Source organism: Cupressus sempervirens, chromosome 6 (genome assembly GCF_028749045.1).
Source record: "Cupressus sempervirens isolate cs-2001-9-10 chromosome 6, ASM2874904v1, whole genome shotgun sequence".
NCBI classification, from domain to species: Eukaryota; Viridiplantae; Streptophyta; class Pinopsida; order Cupressales; family Cupressaceae; genus Cupressus; species Cupressus sempervirens.
This window is the reverse complement of record NC_143123.1, coordinates 644,774,138-644,795,528: the sequence shown is the minus strand read 5'-3', so window position 1 is coordinate 644,795,528 and position 21,391 is coordinate 644,774,138. Positions and strand designations below refer to the sequence as shown.

At 36.3% G+C, this 21,391-nt stretch overlaps 1 protein-coding gene across 1 annotated transcript; it reads right to left on the bottom strand.

The window, feature by feature from the left end:
- Positions 1-865: 865 nt before the first annotated feature.
- Positions 866-19,416, bottom strand: LOC149553869 (nicotinamidase 2-like). The gene is made up of 2 exons (XM_089789229.1): positions 18,957-19,416; positions 866-1,526 (listed from the first exon to the last, which is right to left on the bottom strand). Exons 1-2 carry the CDS (start codon positions 19,230-19,232, stop codon positions 1,209-1,211), a joined length of 594 nt encoding a protein of 197 aa, XP_089645355.1. The 5' UTR covers positions 19,233-19,416; the 3' UTR covers positions 866-1,208.
- Between the last annotated feature and the right edge of the window lie 1,975 nt (positions 19,417-21,391).

Here is a 21,391-nt window from a genome sequence, read left to right as displayed (position 1 = left end):
TTCAGCGGCAGATTACCATGCTGGATCTCCAAATATAGTGTTTAAGTATTGTAGCCAATGTCTAGAAGACAATGGTGTTGCTAGCATTTGTGTGCGAGTGATGGTCAAATTGCTCTTCCAGAAGTTATGAAAAGCTTTAATGTAACATCCCTACCTATGGGAGTGAGGAGGTTTAGTCCAAGTTATATGATTCTATTTAAATAAATCGTCTTCCTGGTAATATTTTACAAATGCATGCATCTATTTGCTTTCTAATTTTTAAAAAAAAATTTAAAAAAAATCTTCTGGATTTAGATTGTGTATATCCTTTTAAGCCAACATTTTGGGTCACATTCCATAAATCATCATTCAGTTTTACAAATGCATTCATCTATTCAATTTACTCATATTATATTATTTCTTAATTTCCACTATCCATAATAGTAATCTTTTTTTTGCTTCTAAATTTAGATTGTGTGCATCTTTTTGAGCCAACTTTTGGGGTCACATTCTGTGAACCATCATCAGAACTTAAATGATAGTTCACAGAATGTGACCCAAAATGTTAGCTCAAAAAGATACAGACAATCTAAATCCAGATTTTAAAAAAAGATTAAATTGTTTCTTTACAACTATACTCAGAAATATAGAGGAGGCTCTGCTACAAATTAAGCCACATTGACTCTAACTGTTGTAACTTGTTTCCCTTCCTGTCATCAGACATGAAAAATAAATAAAATAGGTTAAAGGTAATAAATATTCTGTACGCCACCGAAGATCTTTTAAGGGAGCATGATCTATTGCCTCAAGTGTTATCACTCAATATAATTTCGCAATTACTAAGCATTAATGCCCCTCATGGCGTAAGAGAGCTTGTTCCACATAATTCTCAAATGCAATACTATATTACCTATATTTCTGTATTATTCTCAATTATAATACTTTTATACATATATTTCAGATTTCTTAAATAAGTGGCAATCTTGATACTAATTTGCCCCCTCAGAAGAACATCCAAAGCCTGTTTACCTAAACCCTTTAAAAGTTAAAATAGCCCAAATCATCATATCTATATATCTCAATCCATAGGCATTGAACTAAGGATTTCAGCTAAAGTTTTCACAACTACCATTAATAAATAAACTCTTGGATTTATAGACTACTGACACCAGAAAAGACTACATGGTATATACAGCATCACTTTCCAAACCCCTGGATTTAAAACCTTTTTATGCAGAAACCTTACCAGCAAAAGCATCTTCCAACCTCTGGCAATTGACAAGATATGCAAAGCCATAAGCCAAATTCTTAAGTGTGGAATCATGCAAATCCTCATTTGAGGTCGCGGTGGCATCGGTCGAAAAGAAAACTCTAAAACCTCTTAGAAAAGCATCCCTCGCCGTGGTCTCACAACAAAGATTTGTCATCACTCCCGTAACAATCACTTCCGATTTTCCCTGCTCGCGAAGGTACTTCTCCAGATCAGTATTATAGAATGCACTGTAGGTATGCTTGTGAATGACTTTGTCATCTTCTTTTTTATTGACCTGTACAATCAGATTAAAAATTAAACTTTGACAAGAGATGAAGCAAAATTTAGGGTTTGAATAAAACAGAGCTCAGTTGATATTTTGGCAAAAATGGGAACAAAACTGACCTACAGGACCCATGTGCTGGGTAATCATTAAAATAGTTCGAGGTTACATGGTGATGGGGTACTTGGGTAATTAAGGTATTAGTACAATTATTTTTCAAAATAGGGGACAGGGTACTTAGATACGTCAATGGTGCAGGAGCACCCACATAAAGTATTTAGGTCAAAGTTTTATATAAAGTATTTAGGTCAAGTTTTATGTATTTAGGTCAAGTAGGTCAAGTTTTATGTATTTAGGTCAAGTTTTATGCATGAGCTGACTTGAGAAATTTATCTTGATTTCGTAATTAGGATAAGATAATTTTCTTGGGATTTGTACAGATCATTGTGGGGTCATTCTTCCCTATTCTATACTAATCTAGAATTTTCTATTTTGTAATAATCTAGAATTTTCCGTAGACCATCTTAGCAAGTATAAGTAGAGTCTTAGGTTTAGGTTTAGGTCAGGCTTGAGAGCAAAGTTTCTGGAAACAAAGTTACGAAGAGAAGAAATCTGCAAGAAGAGCTAATGTATGTACGGTTCATTTGATAAATTAAATAGAAGAATTTTATAATCTGTCTCTTGCTGGTGCTAGTTCCTATTGCTATTGCGTTTGCTTCCGTAGTGTTTTACCTCTACATCATTTTTGGTATCAAAGCTTGGGGAAAGCTCTTGAAGCAATTAGATTTTATGTCTGGATCGGAGTCAGAAGCTGAAACATCAAACATGGTCACTAATGCTGAACTAGCAAAGAAGATGCAAGAACAAGAGAAAATCAATAAGTGGTTATTAGATTGAATTTGAGAAGATGAAGGGCCGGATGAAAAAGAAAGCAAAGGTCTCCTCAGAGCAAGAGTAAGAAGGGGAAGAAGAGGATACCCCAGAGCAGGAGGTGGTTAACTTACCTGCAGATCAGAGATACTTTATAGAAGCCCTTGAGAGAGTTGGTAAGAAGGATGCCAAAGGTGACCTACCCATCTTCTCAGGAAAGATGGATGCTGATGTTGTTGTGGATTGGATAGAAGCCTTGAACAACCATTTTGAATGTGAAAATATAGCAGAGAAGGATAAGGTAAAAATTGCCAAGTCAAAGTTGAAGGGACCAGCCCTCACTTGGTGGAATTTCATTCAAGGAGAAAGGGTCAAAGAAGGTAAGAACATGATAACTTCATGGGAAAGGATGTGTGCCAAGGTGAGAGAAACATACTTACCTGAGGATTATGAAATCCAACTTCATCGAAGGAGACAAAGTTTAAGACAACAGGAGCTAGATGTCACTGCCTATACTGAAGAATTTCAAAAATTAAGCCTGAGGTCAAAGCAGAGTGAATGTGAAAGTATAAAAGTTGCTAGATATCTCAATGGATTGAGGTTGAACATTCAAGAAGAACTTAATTTATTATGTCCAGATACAGTACAAAAATGTTATCAACTAGCATTGAACGTGGAAGCCAAATTGAAAAGAAGACAAGAACAAAATAGTAGAGGAAGAGGAAGAAATCAAAGGGGAAGAATGACCCCGCAATGATCTGTACAAATCCCAAGAAAATTATCTTATCCTAATCAAGATAAATTTCTCAAGTCAGCTCATGCATAAAACTTGACCTAAATACTTTATGTGGATGCTCCTGCACCATAGACGGTCTACAGAAAATTCTAGATTATTACAAAATAGAAAACTCTAGATTAGTATAGAATGGGGAAGAATGACCCCACAATGTCTGTACAAATCCCAAAAAAATTATCTTATCCTAATTACAAAATCAAGATAAATTTCTCAAGTCAGCTCATGCATAAAACTTGACCTAAATACATAAAACTTGACCTACTTGGCCTAAATACATAAAACTTGACCTAAATACTTTATGTGGGTGCTCCTGCACCATAAAAATGATGCAGAGGTAAAACACAACGGAAGCAAACACAATAGCAATAGGAACTAGCACCAGCAAGAGACAGATTATAAAATTCTTCTATTTAATTTATCAAATGAACCGTACATACATTAGCTCTTCCTGCAGATTTCTTCTCTTCATAACTTTGTTTCCAGAAACTTTGCTCTCAAGCCTGACCTAAACCTAAACCTAAGACTCTACTTATACTTGCTAAGACGGTCTACGGAAAATTCTAGATTATTACAAAATAGAAAATTCTAAATTAGTATAGAATGGGGAAGAATGACCCCACAATGATCTGTACAAATCCCAAAAAAATTATTTTATCCTAATTACTAAATCAAGATAAATTTCTCAAGTCAGCTCATGCATAGAACTTGACCTAAATACATAAAACTTGACCTAAATACTTTATATAAAATTTTGACCTAAATACTTTATGTGGGTGCTCCTGCACCATACTCCCCAGGAAATTTTATCTCAAGCCCACTTGAGATGAGCTCTTGTAGAGTGGTACCTTGCTTCTTGATATCTTGTGCAGTCATCCACACAGCATCTACATCCGAATAACCTTTGAGTTTTACCAAATACTGATTGGATGTCATGTCCCCTTTTCAAATAATTAAAAATAATAATCTTTGATAAAGCAGGCAGGCCCAAAAAGGTGAAGTTTTGGAAAAAAGGGATAATCTTTGGAAGCTAATGGACTAATAAATGAAGATTATTATTAAAATATGTTTTATTAACCCCTCTTGGACGTGAGTTAGGGTTATGCCCTCTTTTAAGGGGTTTGGAGGCATTTTGGGCTGATTCCAGAACTTGATTTTTTGCTCATTTCTTTGTTATTCTTCAGAGGCTGCCAAACCTGTGGAGAAGGAGACCCAAGAACGGGAGTTTGCAGGTTTCCAGGGAGACCCAAGAACGGGAGTTTGCAGGTTTCCAGGAAGGCTAGGGACGGGAGTTTGAAGCCATTCCATGTGCATGCTCATGCAGAGTTTGCCTTTGTGCTGAACAGTGCAGATTTGTGAGTTTTCGAGTGTATTTTTTGTAAGAATTTGGTGTTTCCGATTGAGTATTTCATATCAGTTTGGGTTGCTTCTATATATCAGACTTTTAAATGTTAAAATAGAGCTGAAAATATGTATTTGGATATGATTATACTTCTGTGATAGATTATTAAGTTTTTGTGGTGATTCCGGGCTATTTTGTTCTATTTTCGGGAGCCCGATGAGCATTGTTTTTGTCCTCCGTTTGGGAGCTATTGTGTGCATGTTATACAGATCTGGAAATGTCATTTTATAGGCTGTTATGCTACTCAAATTTCTGTAAAAATGTCCACTTTCAGATTTATTAATAATAGGTGAAGCTGTGAAGCTTTTGGCACTATTTCTGGCATACCCGATTTGGGGTTTCTTGAGAAATTTGGTGGATCTTTGTGATATTAGTTGTTTGATTTTGAAAATCTGATTAGAGGCGTGAAATATCATATAAAACCAGTAAAGGGACATTTCATTGGACTCCTATCCTTTTCGTTGCTTAATGACTTTGGTGTCAAGTATCCTGTCTAGTTGTGGTGTCTGTTTAAATGGTAGATGTTGAATGTCTTCTGTATCAGCAATCTGTCCTGTATCAATTTCTTAAATGGTTGTTTTGAATGGTGTGAGGTCTACTATGTTGAAAATGGGAGAAATGCCAATCTCAGGTGGCAATTGAATCTCATAAGCATTTGGTCCAAATTTCTTTAATATTTTACAAGGACATAGTTTTCTCAACATAAGTTTGGTAGATTTACCTTTTGGTACCCTCTCCTTCTTGAGATTTGCCCATACTAAATCTCCCACTTCAAATTCTAAATGTCTCCGTTTCTGATCTGCATGCTTCTTATACTTGCCAGAGCTGTTTTGGAGTTTTGCTTTGACTTCATCATGGATTTCTTTTATGGCAATAGCAAATTCTTCTCCTTGGGCACTAACTTGTTGCTGTGAACTCATATCCCTTAACTCAAAAATCCCTCTAGGATGAATTCCATATACCACTTGGAATGGTGATTTTCCTGTACTTCTATTGATGGAGTCATTATATGCAAATTCAGCTTGGGGTAGGATTACATCCCATTTTGCTGCATGTTGTCTTGTGAGGGTTCTTAACAAATTGCCCAATGTTCTATTAACTACCTCTGTTTGGCCATCTGTTTGAAGGTGGTAGGCTGATGAAAATGATAAATTGGTTCCAAATTTCCTCCATAAAGTTCTCCAAAAGTGTCCTACGAACTTCACATCCCTGTCTGAAATTATATTGAGGGGTAGCCCATGAATCCTTATGACTTCCTTGAAAAAGAGATTTGCTTATATGAGCAGCATCATTGGTTGACTTACAGGGTAAGAAGTGAGCCATTTTGTTGAACCTATCTACTACAACAAATACACTATCATACCCCTTTTGTGTCTGTGGCAGCCCCATTACAAAATCCATTGTTATGCTTTCCCAAGGTCTAGATGGTATTGGCAAAGGTTGATAAAGCCCAGCATTTGTAATCCTTCCTTTGGCCCTTTGACAAATCATACATGTTGCCACAAAGTTTCTCACATCAGTCTGAAGTTTAGGCCAATAGTAGTACCTTCTAACCAATTCTAAGGTTTTATCCAAACCAAAATGTCCACCCATTATTCCACTGTGCTTCTCTTTGATAATGTTTGTCCTCATAGAGCACCTAGGTACACATAGTTGTCCTCCTTTGAAAAGAAGTCTATCTTGTATCAAGAAATCAGGAAAATCAACATGGTATCTCTCACCAAACTCCATACATACCTTGTAGAGGTCACCAAAATCTGGATCTGCTACATACATGTCCTTGAGTGCTTTAATGCCCACACTTTCTAGCTGTATCTGGGAGACAGTCAGATTCCTTCTACTAAGAGCATCAACAATCTTATTTGATATGCCCTTCTTATGCTTGATGGTGAAGGTATAGGCCTGTAAATACTCCATCCATTCATGTGCCTATGACTTAATTTGTCTTGGCTATTTAGAAAACTAAGTACTTGGTTATCTGTATACACAACAAACTCCTTTGGCAATAAGTAATGTCTCCACCTTTTTAGAGCTTGAACCAATGCATACATTTCTAAGTCATATGAAGAGTATTTTTGCTTGGCTTCATTGAGTTTTTCACTTGAAAAAGCCACTGGTTTTCGTTCTTGACTAAGAATTGCCCCTATAGCAACCTTGCTAGCATCACATTCTACTTGGAAAACTTTGTTAAAATCAGGTAAAGAAAGAATTGGCAGCTCACTAACCTTTTTCTTAAGCAACTCAAAAGCTTCATTTGCTAATTGACTCCATGCAAACTTACACTTCCTTCCTCCTTTAATAGTTTCTAACATAGGAGCACATATATGACTGAAATTTCTTATGAATTTCTTATAAAATGTAGCAAGACCATGAAAGCTTCTAACATCTCCAACTGTTTTTGGGGGTGGCCAGGATAGTATAGCACTTACCTTTTCTTTATCCATCTTCAAGCAACCTTGAGAGATCACAAAACCTAGATTTGTCAGCTCCTCTTGCATAAACAAACATTTTTCTAAATTTATTACCAATTTCTCCTCATGAAGTCTTCTCAAAACCATGTCAATGTGCTCTAGGTGTTCTTCCTTTGTCTTGCTGAAAATTAATATGTCATCTAAATATACTATGACAAACTTGCCATTGAAGTCCTTGAGTATTTCATTCATAAGTCTCATAAAGGTACTAGGACCATTAGAGAGTCCAAATGGCATTACCTTCCATTCATATAATCCATCATTGGTTTTGAATGCTGTCTTCCACTCATCTCCAGCTCTTATCCTTATTTGATGGTACCCACTTTTTAAGTCAATCTTGGAGAAATACTTTGCACCTCCCAAACAATCAAGCAAATCTTCAATTCTTGGCATTGGAAACCTATATCTGATTGTAATCTTATTAATGGCTCTAGAATCAATGCATAACCTCCAGGTTCCTTCCTTCTTAGGTGCCAAAACAGCAGGTACAGCACATGGGCTTAAGCTTTTCGTAATCAAGCCAGAATCGAGTAACTCCTTTACTTGTCTGGCAATCTCTTCATTTTGTTGTGGTGTCATCTTGTATGCAGCCTTATTGGGTAAAGTAGCTCAAGGAATTAAATCAATACAATGACTAATGTCTCGTATAGGTGGTAAAGATTTTGGCATACCTTCTAAAATCAAACCTTCATATTTATCCAAAAATTCTTTCACTCCATTAGGAATTTCTTTCTTTGTTTCAACCTCCTTTCTGTCTTTTCCATTGAGTTCTTGTGGTTGTGGGTTAGGCATCAAAAGAAAACAAGGCTTAGCTTCATCCTTCATGTCTCGTAAGAATCCCTTTTTATTAACCATCATAATGTTGGCTTCCCTCTCCTTATTTTCTTCCACTTCCTCATGATCAGCAAATGGAATCAATCTAATCACCTTTCCATCCTTCTTGATGGTGTATATATTGAGTTTTCCATCATGTTGTGCCTGTAAATCATACTACCAGGGCCTACCAAATAATAGGTGGCATGCATTCATATCAACTATATCACACAAAATTCTGTCCTTATACTTTCCAATCTGAAAATCAACCCATGCTTGCTCATTTACGAGAGTTTGTTGACCCTTTTTTAGCCATGAAACCTTATAAGGAAAAGGATGAGGTATTCTCCTAAGTTTTAACTTCTCAACCATCTCAAGAGAAACTAAATTCTCAGTAGATCCTGAATCAATAATGACTTTACATACCTTACCTCCAGATTTGCAAGCAGTCCTAAAGATAGTTTTCCTTTGTGGTGGTTCCATGGTAGTAGGCACTTTCAAAAGTGTTCTTCTCATCATTAAACTTTCTCCTCTTTCAAGTACACTATTTGAGTCAGCCATCTCCTTCTCTTGGTAGTCATCATCTTGTACCAAATTGTAATGTCCCCTTTTTAGCATTCATAGCATGATGTTGTCGTTCGCCTATTTCCCCACGGTCCCGTAGACTAACCAAGACATTAATGAGACTTAGAGGCCATTTGGCCTAGATAGTTTCAGTTGCAGATTTTTCTGAGGGGTTTTGAAGCAACTTTGGGCATACTTACTATTTATAGTAAGTCATCTTGGGCATAGGCGGACATCCAGTGGCAACGATATGTCGATGGTAATTGTTTAAAATCGACAAGAAGACTTCTTTATCACTGATAAGATTTGTTATGCATTGATAAAGCTATTTTATAAAGTTAAATTTAAATATTTAACTTTATTAATGCATAGACTATAGTTTGTGGGAAATATTTAAATTAAAAGAGTCTCCTTTATTTTATAACACATTGGAGACATAAGTTACATAAAGGGAGTTATGTTTTATCCCACATTGAGAAAACGAAGGATGGAGCCCTTGTGAGAACACTATAAAAGAAATAGAAGAGCTTCTTTTAAGTATGCTTGGGAAAATCAAATAAATTGGAAAATTTTCTGGAGATCATGTCTCAATAGTTTGAAGGACGAAATCCCTTTAAGCTGAAAATCTTGACACCATTGAAAGATATGGTCTTGAGATTCAACAGAGTAGCAGTCTGAAAAAAGCAGATACGAAAAAGCAGCCCGAAAAAGTGGAATCGAAAAAGCAGTCCGAAAAAAGCGGAACCGAAAAAACAGGCGGAAAAAGCAATCCGTAAAAGCAGTTCAAAAAAGCGAATCCGAAAAAGCAGTCGAAAAAGCAAATCGGAAAAAGCAAAGCAGAAGGGGCAGCATTGTAAAAAATTATTACAGCCATCTACAATCAGGTTCTTCACTTCTCATTTGGCATATTTTCTGAGAAATGTAAGTTTTCAGCTGAGTACAAAATATAGCATCAGCACTTCACTATTTTCATATTGTACTTGTATTTGTTTGCCATTTGGCATTATTGGTATCAAAGGAAGGCAAGGATTTTGCAATTGAAAGAGCATTGTAATTTTTAGACTATCTATATTGCAAACCTAGAGTTTGATGATCAACTTATTAGTTTGCATGCCAATTGTTTGACAAAATGTCAATTGGCTGTAAGTTCTCTTTTTGGCATAAACAATGTCATAATTTTGCATACTAAGTGTTTATATTAATGCCATCTTAGGTTGCATCCAAAGTATTTGTCATAATCACTAGTTGTTGTAGCTGCATATTGTAAGTAGTTTAAGTCACATATTTGTATTGAATATTGCCAAAATTAGTTGCACATTCATGTTAGGTCATTGTTTAGACAAATCTGGAGTCTTTTGTAAGCATTCTCTTTGATGCAAATCAAAACAAGAGTTATTGCAGCAATTTGAAAAGTTATATCAGTCATATGACCCCTTGTATGCAAAGTGTTTGACAAAATTCCTTGAGCTTTCATCAGCATTTTTAAGGGCAGATTTGAGGAGGGTCATTACAGTGGTATCAGAGCTTGCTTGCAAAGTGTTTGACGAAATGTCAAACAACTGAAGTATAAAGATTTTTGGTGTTTGAAGAAGTTATAACCTATTGGGGTTATTACAGTGGTATCAAAGCGGTTTCCTACCATCCTGTGGAGGTCTTATTGGGAATTTGGATTAGCCAGATAGAGAGAAAAATGTTTGACAAAATGAATGCCAGTCCAGATCAGGGAAAGGAAAGATTCTTACAGTTATTAGACACCTTAGCACAAGGACAGCGATCAGCAGAGCAAAGAGCACAGGAACAGAGTCAAAGATTGGAGCTTATGATGCAGATGATGGCTTGTCAAATGGGGTTGAATGCTAACGTAGGTGGAGGAAATAATCAGAATGGTAACAATCAGAATGAGAATAATCAAGATGGGACTCATAAATGAGGTGAACAAGTTGGGAACAATTTCGGTCATGCACCCCAGCAAGCTAGGACAGTGAGTTTGAGGCCCATGATTCCCACATTTCCTCCTAGAGCTCCAAAGCAGCCTGTACCAGAGCCCCAGATCACTGATATACAGGACCAGCTAAGGAGAGATTGGGAAGCTGGAGGTCCAGATTTTACTGCTGCAATTACCTTTAAAGAGTATATAGATGTGCGGATGAAGCATATACCACGTGGACGTGACAGGAACCAGAGCTATGAGCTACGAAAGAAAGTAGGGAAACTTCAGTTACCATATTATGATGGCTCGAGGAAGTCTACAACAAGAGCTTGGGTTCAAAATCTTGACACATACTTTCAAATGAACCCTATGCCTAAGGAAGAAACTATTAAGTATGCAGAAATTCACCTGGATGGGTTAACACACAAGTGGTGGCATCATGGTATGGTCACTATGGGTCATGCACACATTACCTCATATGTGGAGTTTAAGGAGAGACTGATTGAACGTTTTGATAGGCCTAAGGATCGTACCTTCCCTATGACAGGCAGAAACTTGTATGAGGAGTTTAACAGACATGTTGATTCGATACAGGGAGACATTAGCATATCTTCAGGTAATGGTTTATCTGCATCATCTTCATAGGTAGAAGGGGTTACAGACGTTGTGCAGGTTGAGCCAGAAGGTGATATCACAGGCACACCGGATTGTGCGATTGACACAGATAGTGATTCCAATACAGTTGGGCTGGATGAAGTTACAGCAGTTGAGGATACTGTCATGTTTGAGGATAGTACAGTTGATCAAAAAGTGAGCATTCAGGACTTTGCAGAAAGTGAGTATCAAGCACAGTTGGATGCTTCTTCACATGAGATAGAGGCTAGTAGCTCTTTACTTGGTTTGGCACGCCAGCTAAAGACAAGGGACAAGAATATTGTCACGGCTTTATCTCATCATTAGAGGATACATGGATTGATTGAGAATCACATTTGGATGATTCAACTGTAGGAGAGACAGAAAGGAGTCACAACACATTCTTCTTGTGACGACTTACAGCAGATCAAGGAAGGCATGGAGGCAATGAAGTTGGCTCTCCAAGATTCTGAGAGACATGTGGATGAGCGTTGTCTTTAGGTGAGTTCAGTTCGGGAGTTAGCGCATATAGCAGGGACTCAGTTTCCTTTTACAGTCGGGTCACATATTGATGATGATATGAGTACGTCTAGCATTCACACTCCGGATTCAGAGACTGTAGACAGGTGCATGAAGTCAGTTGGTATTGTTTACATTACTCAGGTGAGAAGTTTACTTGAATTGCCAGTTGGTTTCCGTTCATGGATTAGATGTTGGGATCCTTATCTTAGTACTTGGGATCGTTCTGACCGGAGATATTTATCATTCTTTGGTAGTAGTATCTGTTGCACCATCATGGACTTGATTAGTAGCTTGCCAGGTGTAGTTCTCATCCATGCCAGCAGCTTGTTTGATGCTGGAATTAGTTTTTACACACTTTTGTTGAGCATTGTTCATGTATCCAGTCGACCATTCTTGTTGGAATGGGTTGATGATCTCTCAGATATGACAAAGTTTACAGAAGAGTCCCAGGATCTGATTATTACAGATGACACCCAGGGGGATGTTGTGGACAGTTTTGAGGACTTAGTCTCCTCAACAGTTTCCTTTGATACGGAGGTTTATGTTGATGCCTCAGTCACTCCGTTTGATGATACAAGTTCAGCAGTTGGACTGCAAAATTTGGATGGCAGTATTACAGATGATAGCCATTCTGAGGTTACTCCTTTGGACAGTGTACCAGGGGTAGAGTATAGGAGTTTGACCAGTCAGCACAATCATGTGTCTAGTTAGCTGAGAGTTTGCGAGCGAGACATTTCTATCGCTTGCGAGCATTTCGATACTGCTCGTCAGTTGTTAGCAGTTTATGGATGGGGTTCTCTTGCTAGTGATGAGCAGGGAGGCAATTATCTTTCCTTGACAGAGATCCACTCTTTATGGGAGACTATTCGGATTTTGAGACAGAATTATATGCAGTTGGTAGCCGATAGAGATTATCTTATGGAGTGGGGCAGTACAGCATATGACGCATTATTGGTCAAGGAAGATGAGGCGAGTAAGCTTACTCAGTAGCTTGAGGTGACTTCTGAGTTTCTTGAGAGTACACAGTTGGCTTTCGAGGAGTCACAGTTTCATTTAGCTGAGGTGACCATGGAGTTGGAACGACTTCAGTCTTTACCAGATTCTGTACAGTCACTGACCGTGGTGTCTAGTGATCCGAGGATGTCCATGGTCGAGGTTGATAGAGGCAGTGGAGATGAGGATATATCTATCCATGACACTAGTATTGGCATATTTGGTCCGTTTCCACTGGAGGCAGGTTCAACTGAGTTGGGCGCTGCAGCTGAGCATTGTGATATGTTTGACTTGGAGGGCACAGAAACTAGTGATGTTGTTGTTGATTCTGCACTCTTGGCTATATCATCCTCTGACTTAGCTGATGATCATACACAATTGGTTGTATCACGTCTGCAGGATGAGTCTTTGACTGGGATTGGTTCTTTTTACCGGCATTACACTGTAGGATATGTTCATCGGTTTGCTTTTGATCCATGTGTTGAGGAGTTGATGGCAGACAAGTTTGGTCTGGGCTCTCATTTTTGCTATCTACTGTGTAATGACTATTCACCATCAGCAGTGCATGGGTGTTATGGTTATGAGATAGTGACCGGTGATCTGCAAAGTTGTGTTAATTGCAGTAGGTGTGCAGTGTGTGGATTCTCTGTATTTGGTACAGTTTCATGTGGGAGTATTCATTGTTGTTGCAGAACTGTATTGTACATTCCACATAGGCTAGTGGGATGTGTTGATGGTATTTACTATGTTGGCAGTTTGGGTTATCTACTCTACTTGGGTTCTGATATTTCGAGAGCTTGTTTCTCATGGGTTCCTGACTTTGGAGTTTGGGTGAGTTGTATTCGCCAATTTGATTATGGATTCCTCTTGGTTAATTTTCAGAGGTTGTTGCAGGAGCCTATGTTGACTGACAACAGTATAGTTCATGACTACATTTGGGATCCAGGTGGATTGATTGGGTTGTTGTTCGACCATTGCTTGGGGACAAGCAATTTTGGGAAGGGCAGACTGTAATGTCCCCTTTTTAGCATTCATAGCATGATGTTGTCGTTAGCCTATTTCCCCACGGTCCCGTAGACTAACCAAGACATTAATGGGACTTAGAGGCCATTTGGCCTATATAGTTTCAGTTGCAGATTTTTCTGAGGGGTTTTGAGGCAACTTTGGGCATACTTACTATTTATAGTAAGTCATCTTAAGCATGGGCGGACATCCAGTGGCAACGATATGTCGATGGTAATTGTTTAAAATCGACAAGAAGACTTCTTTATCACTGATAAGATTTGTTATGCATTGATAAAGCTATTTTATAAAATTAAATTTAAATATTTAACTTTATTAATGCATAGATTATAGTTTGTGGGAAATATTTAAATTAAAAGAGTCTCCTTTATTTTATAACACATTGGAGACATAAGTTACATAAAGGGAGTTATGTTTTATCCCACATTGAGAAAACGAAAGATGGAGCCCTTGTGAAAACACTATAAAAGAAATAGAAGAGCTTCTTTTAAGTATGATTGGGAAAATCAAAGAAATTCGAAAATTTTCTGGAGATCATGTCTCAATAGTTCGAAGGACGAAATCCCTTCAAGCTGAAAATCTTGACGCCATTGAAAGATATGGTCTTGAGATTCAACAGGGTAGCAGTCTGAAAAAAGAAAATACGAAAAAGCAGCCCGAAAAAGCGGAATCGAAAAAGCAGGCCGAAAAAGCAACCCAAAAAAAGTGGAACCGAAAAAGCAAGCGGAAAAAGCAATCCGTAAATGCAGTTCAAAAAAGCGAATCCGAAAAAGCAATCGAAAAAGCAAATCAGAAAAAGCAAAGCAGAAGGGGCAGCATTGTAGAAAATTATTACAGCCATCTACAATCAGGTTCTTCACTTCTCATTTGGCATATTTTCTGAGAAATGTAGGTTTTCAGCTGAGTACAAAATATAGCATCAGCACTTCACTATTTTCATATTGTACTTGTCTTTGTTTGCCATTTGGCATTATTGGTATCAAAGGAAGGCAAGGATTTTGCAATTGAAAGAGCATTGTAATTTTTAGACTATCTATATTGCAAACCTAGAGTCTGATGATCAACTTATTAGTTTGCATGCCAATTGTTTGACAAAATGTCAATTGGCTGTAAGTTCTCTTTTTGGCATAAACAATGTCATAATTTTGCATACTAAGTGTTTATATTAATGCCATCTTAGGTTGCATCCAAAGTATTTGTCATAATCACTAGTTGTTGTAGCTGCATATTGTAAGTAGTTTAAGTCACATATTTGTATTGAATATTGCCAAAATTAGTTGCACATTCATGTTAGGTCATTGTTTAGACAAATTTGGAGTCTTTTGTAAGCATTCTCTTTGATGCAAATCGAAACAAGAGCTATTGCAGCAATCTGAAAAGTTATATCAGTCATATGACCCCTTGTATGCAAAGTGTTTGACAAAATTCTTTGAGCTTTCATCAGCATTTTTGAGGGCAGATTTGAGGAGGGTCATTACAGTGGTATCAGAGCTTGCTTGCAAAGTGTTTAACGAAATGTCAAACAACTTAAGTATAAAGATTTTTGGTGTTTGAAGAAGTTATCACCTATTGGGGTTATTACACAAATGGGTTCTTCTTTCACCTTGTGAACTTGAACTTGCTCTCTCTGGAGACCTAGATGCATAATGTCCCTCCTTATTACAATTGAAACAAACAATTGAACTTGCCCTTCTACCACCAAATCCACCTCTTGAATTTCCTCTTCTACCTCTAAAGTTACCTCTGAAATTTCCTTCACTTTGACTGGTTTCTTGCTTTATCTCCTTATGATCCTCATGGTTTTGTCCTCTTCCTTGGAAATTTCCTGATTTCTTGATACCATGTTGATTTTCCTGATTTCTTGATACAAGACAGACTTCTTTTCAAAGGAGGACAACTATGTGTACCCAGGTGCTCTATGAGGACAAACATTATCAAAGAGAAGCACAGTGGAACAATGGGTGGACATTTTGGTTTGGATAAAACCTTAGAATTGGTTAGAAGGTACTACTATTGGCCTAAACTTCAGACTGATGTGAGAAACTTTGTGGCAACATGGATGATTTGTCAAAGGGCCAAAGGAAGGACTACAAATGTTGGGCTTTATCAACATTTGCCAATACCATCTAGACCTTGGGAAAGCATAACAATGGATTTTGTAATGGGGCTGCCATGGACACAAAAGGGGTATGATAGTGTATTTGTTGTAGTAGATAGGTTCAACAAAATGGCTCACTTCTTACCCTGTAAGTCAACCAATGATGCTTCTCATATAGCAAATCTCTTTTTCAAGGAAGTCATAAGGATTCATGGGCTACCCCTCAATATAGTTTCAGACAAGGACGTGAAGTTCGTAGGACACTTTTGGAGAACTTTATGGAGGAAACTTGGAACCAATTTATCATTTTCATCAACCTACCACCCTCAAACTGATGGCCAAACAGAGGTAGTTAATAGAACATTGGGCAATTTGTTAAGAACCCTCACAAGACAACATGCAGCAAAATGGGATGTAATCCTACCCCAAGCTGAATTTACATATAATGACTCCATCAATAGAAGTACAAGAAAATCACCATTCCAAGTGGCATATGGAATTCATCCTAGAGGGATTTTTGAGTTAAGGGATACGAGTTCATAGCAACAAGTTAGTGCCCAAGGAGAAGAATTTGCTATTGCCATAAAAGAAATCCATGATGAAGTCAAAGCAAAACTCCAAAACAGCTCTGACAAGTATAAGAAGCATGCAAATCAGAAACGGAGACATTTAGAATTTGAAGTGGGAGATTTAGTATGGGCAAATCTCAAGAAGGAGAGGCTACCAAAAGGTAAATCTACCAAACTTATGTTGAGAAAACTAGGTCCTTGTAAAATATTAAAGAAGTTTGGACCAAATGCTTATGAGATTCAATTGCCACCTGAGATTGGCATTTCTCCCATCTTCAACATAGCAGACCTCACACCATTCAAAGCAACCATTGAAGAAATTGATACACGACAGATTGCTGATACAGAAGACATTCAATGTCTACCATTTAAGCAGACACCACAACTAGACAGGATACTTGACACCAAAGTCATTAAGCAGCAAAAAGGATAGGAGTCTAATCAATATTTGGTAAAACTCAAAGGTTATTCGGATGTAGATGCTGTGTGGATGACTGAACAAGATATCAAGAAGCAAGGTACCACTCTACAAGAGCTCATCTCAAGTGGGCTTGAGATGAAATTTCCTGGGGAGTATGGTGCAGGAGAACCCACATAAAGTATTTAGGTCAAGTTTTATGTATTTAAGTCAAGTAGGTCAAGTTTTATGTATTTAGGTCAAGTTTTATGTATGAGCTGACTTGAGAAATTTATCTTGATTTCGTAATTAGGATAAGATAATTTTCTTGGGATTTGTACAGATCATTGTGGGGTCATTCTTCCCCATTCTATACTAATCTATAATTTTCTATTTTGTAATAATCTAGAATTTTCCGTAGACCATCTTAGCAAGTATAAGTAGAGTCTTAGGTTTAGGTTTAGGTCAGGCTTGAGAGCAAAGTTTCTGGAAACAAAGTTACGAAGAGAAGAAATCTGCAGGAAGAGCTAATGTATGTACGGTTCATTTGATAAATTAAATAGAAGAATTTTATAATCTGTCTCTTGCTGGTGCTAGTTCCTATTGCTATTGTGTTTGCTTCCGTTGTGTTTTACCTCTGCATCAGTCAATTTTTTTAGAAAATCTGCAATTATATTTAATTTCAATAGTTTTTCAAAACAAGAACAGTGATAAAGTTTGCAAATGTAATGTGTTGTTTTCAGTTTCAGATTTGCAATATGTTTATAATATAATATATGATAAATGTTTATATGCATAACAGAGAAGACAGATTATAACATGAACAAGAAGATCATAAATCATATAGCAATGACTTATTGCTAATGATATTCTTCTGACTTGAACAGTAATAAAGTTTCTTGTTAATCAATATTGTATCTAAGTTCCAAACTGATTACGTATTTAATTAAGCTTGATAAACAAAAAGTTGATGCGCAAACAAAAAACTAAAATAAAAATTAGAAATCTTAATCAAGATTTTAGCTATGATGTTCTCCACTGAGTACCCGATACCTGAGGTATGTGTACCCGATACTTAGATACAATACGCATCCAAGAATGTAGGTATGGGTACCATGCAACCTAGTTAAAATTCTGTAACCCGGACGATTTTGAATTTGTCTGGACATTATTTTTTTTGAATTTGTCTGGACATTATCGTTCTTTAGAAGTAATTTATTTCTCATAAGCTACATGATTTTCTGACGGTGGATGTCAAATTAACAGAAAATTGTTTCAGAAGTATGAATGAAGCATAAGTAAATTCAGATTGAAATGGAACCGCTGCAGAGAAATGTCTGTCTTATTTACAGTTCAATGTTTCTCTGTAAAGTGTAAACTATGGTATTCCTGTTTAGTTACGATATTTTAGGATTTCCCATGTTAGTTTATCACGAAATTATTTCAAAAGTGAGAATAGGGCATAAATATCTTGAGATATGCTTCTAGCACTCCCAAACTTTCAGCTGGTAAGCTCTTCCGGAAGTTGGAATTCTCCAGAAGCTTCATTTTCGGGATAACAGTCCAAATTTTGCAGTAAGTTTTTGGTCTGAATGGGACAGTCTGCAGCTTCATAATGGGAGTTACAGCCTCTCAATTTAGCCCTCTCCTTTGATTATCACGAACAAATAAAGTTTATGTTAGTATTTGGTTTTAAAAAGAGATAATTCAGTTAGGGCTCAGGGTTTAAAGAAGAAAACAGAGGGTTATGTAAGGATTTAAACAAAAATCAGATTTCTGTTACAGTTTTAACCAAAAATAACTTGTGTTGGAATTTGAATGAAAAAATATAACTCTTCAGGATTGAAACAACGTTAGAGTTGGGTACGATTTCAACAAAAATGAGGATTACATAAGGCTTTGAACAAAAGGATGAATGCTCTATTATGGTTTGAATGTTACAGTCCTGCTTCAGCGAAAATAAGGGTTCCATTTTTCATACCATAAAAGCCCACGTAAAAATTTCAAAAAAGATAGATTTTCATTAGGATATAAACAAAAATATGATTCTGCTAGGAATTGAACTTACAATTTTAAAATTCTGCTAGGGTTTGAACTTACAATTTTAAAAATGACTGAAAAAATAGTAATTTGTTTTAGTTTAGATTGGGCATTCATCAATGTTTCGATCATATATTTTATCATCTATTATAGGATAAGAGAGTGCAAACAGAGTGAAAAATAATCTATCATAGATAGATCAAGAATATGATCTGAACATCGATAAAAGCTAATACACAATTTAAAATAAAATGGTGGAAAACTTATACATTTGAAAATGAGTAAATGTTAAAAAGTAACTTGCACGATGCCCAGGGTTCAAACCTCGCGCATTATTTCGGCTTCAGGAGTGCCATCGTGAATGACCTCATTCCACCACTCGCCAAGCATTCCATAGTCAGAAGGGTCTCTGTGGGAGTGGCGTGTGTACACGACAGGAATGTTTTGGGCTCGGCAGGATTCGACCGTGCGTCGAATTGCGGGGGTAATGGGCGTTGCGATACCCTGAAAATAGAGCTGCATGTCTATAACTAGAAGGGCTGCATTGCGTGGTTCGGGATCGCGCCGCCTTGTCTCATAATCTGCATATGAATTTCCCATTGCAATTGTTTATCTCCGGACTAATTGCTCCCAAGCATAAAACCTTATCCCCTTTATTCTATGCTATGCAAATACAGGCACTGGCTAAAAAGCCGAAGATTTGCACCGCCTTCGTGCCAATGTAAATGCGATACCCATCCATGCCATGCCCTGCTGTCACATCATATTTGACAGCCAGTGTCACATCGTTTTCTCAGCTCTCACACGGCCGTAAACATAGTTTTTTTTTTAAATCATGCACTTTTAACATATATTTTGAACACAATGCAATGTACAGGTAACTCCACGTCAACTTAGTTCTTAAATATCGAGCATTCTTCAATTATTCGTCAATATTTGTAAATTTACTAGCTTATTTATATTTATTCAGATAATATCTATATTAAATACGTCGATTGATATCTTATTTAAATATAAGCCATTCGGAAAGATATCGATCAGTGTATTTAATATAGATATTATTAAAATAAATATAAATCAGCTAGTGGCAACCACGCACCTGATATACATGTATGATAACTATAATTTATATATATAAGATTAATGACAATATTTTGTTCATTACTAAATCCAAATACATATTAAAAAAAATGTATATTAAAACAAAATTTATCTATCATTTTTTGAACATTGATAAAAAGAAAAACATATGAATGCATATTTTCTTTTATAAATTGTTCGATACAGAAAATTTGGAATAGTCGTATAATTGGTATTATATCAATTATAAACCATAACAAATTGAATACGTCAAACCATGTAGTGTATTGATACAATTTAGGAGTTTATAAATGTTTCAAATAACTATTATTTAAAAGTTTGTGATATTACAAGTCACAATCATCAATCTAAACCATTACACAAAGCTTTTTGTTTAAGGCAAACTAATTATTTGATTCAAAATAGTTGAAAAAGTTCTACAACCGGTAGCATGTAAATTATAGAGAATAACAAAACATAGGTCAAACCTTGTAGTTTATATTAGAATTGAAGAGTTTATAAACTGTTCAAATAACTCTTATTTAAAAGTTTTGTGCTAACAGACTGGAAATTACATAAAGAGCACCTCATTGTAATGGTGCAAATACATTACATATTCTTGAGTGATTAGAACAGTATTATGACCTTTATTATGCAAGTGATCACGATATACTTGTTCCATAAAACTTGTGAAGGCAAAAACTTTGTATATGTCTCTTTAACCTTGTGTGCAACATCTTTCATCCTCATTATTTCCAGCTCTTCAACGTAATCAATGGATAATGCAGTGTTTTCAATATCTTGAAGAATTTTAGAGCAACACTGTAAAATTGATGTTGTGCACTTATCAATAGATGTTTCATTAGATGGAGTAGAGTTGGCTGAGATGTTTGGACTTGCATCAACAATTTTAAATTCATTCTCTGATAGATCCATAGAGAAAAGTGTTACCTAAGAATCAAACAAAATCAAATCAATGTTAGTATATATAATTTAAGATAATAAATTTAAACATCAATAGGATAAAATAATTTGTAGTTTTTCAATTTTGTGCACTTATATGTACATGCAAGTTTATATGGATGCAATCATTTTAAAGTCGTTATATTTTGAAATTATATAATGTACCAATATATTGTAACTGAAGCAATTTTGAAAATAAAATGATTACCTCAATATTCTTCTAACCATTTGAGTCTATTTTCTTTAGCTTTTCTTTTGGAAAGTTGTATGCCATTTTTCATTTTCTCATAATGGTCATATGTGAATGGTGGTGTTATTCTAAGACTTTGTAAAGCCTTCACACAAGATATTGCCACAAATGTCAAACATGTTCTCTCTCTTGGACCTATATCAATTGTAGCTTTTGAGAGAGTTAGTCCTTGTGATTTATGAATGGTCAATGCCCATGCCAATCTTAAAGGTAGTTTAAGAGTTCTACCCCTTTGTATTGGTATTATTGGGACTATATTTGGTTGATCATCTTCAAAAGGTAACCCAAAGTAATTATCAAATTCAACCAAAACATATGTTGGTGGCTCTAGCAGTTTACTTTATGGCCTGTAGATAATCTTTCTAATATACCCCAATGCTCCATTGGCAAGACCTACCTCTACCCAAAGATTTTTAGTCAACATCACTCTTGAATTGTCACTGATTAATAATTCAAATTCAAGCTC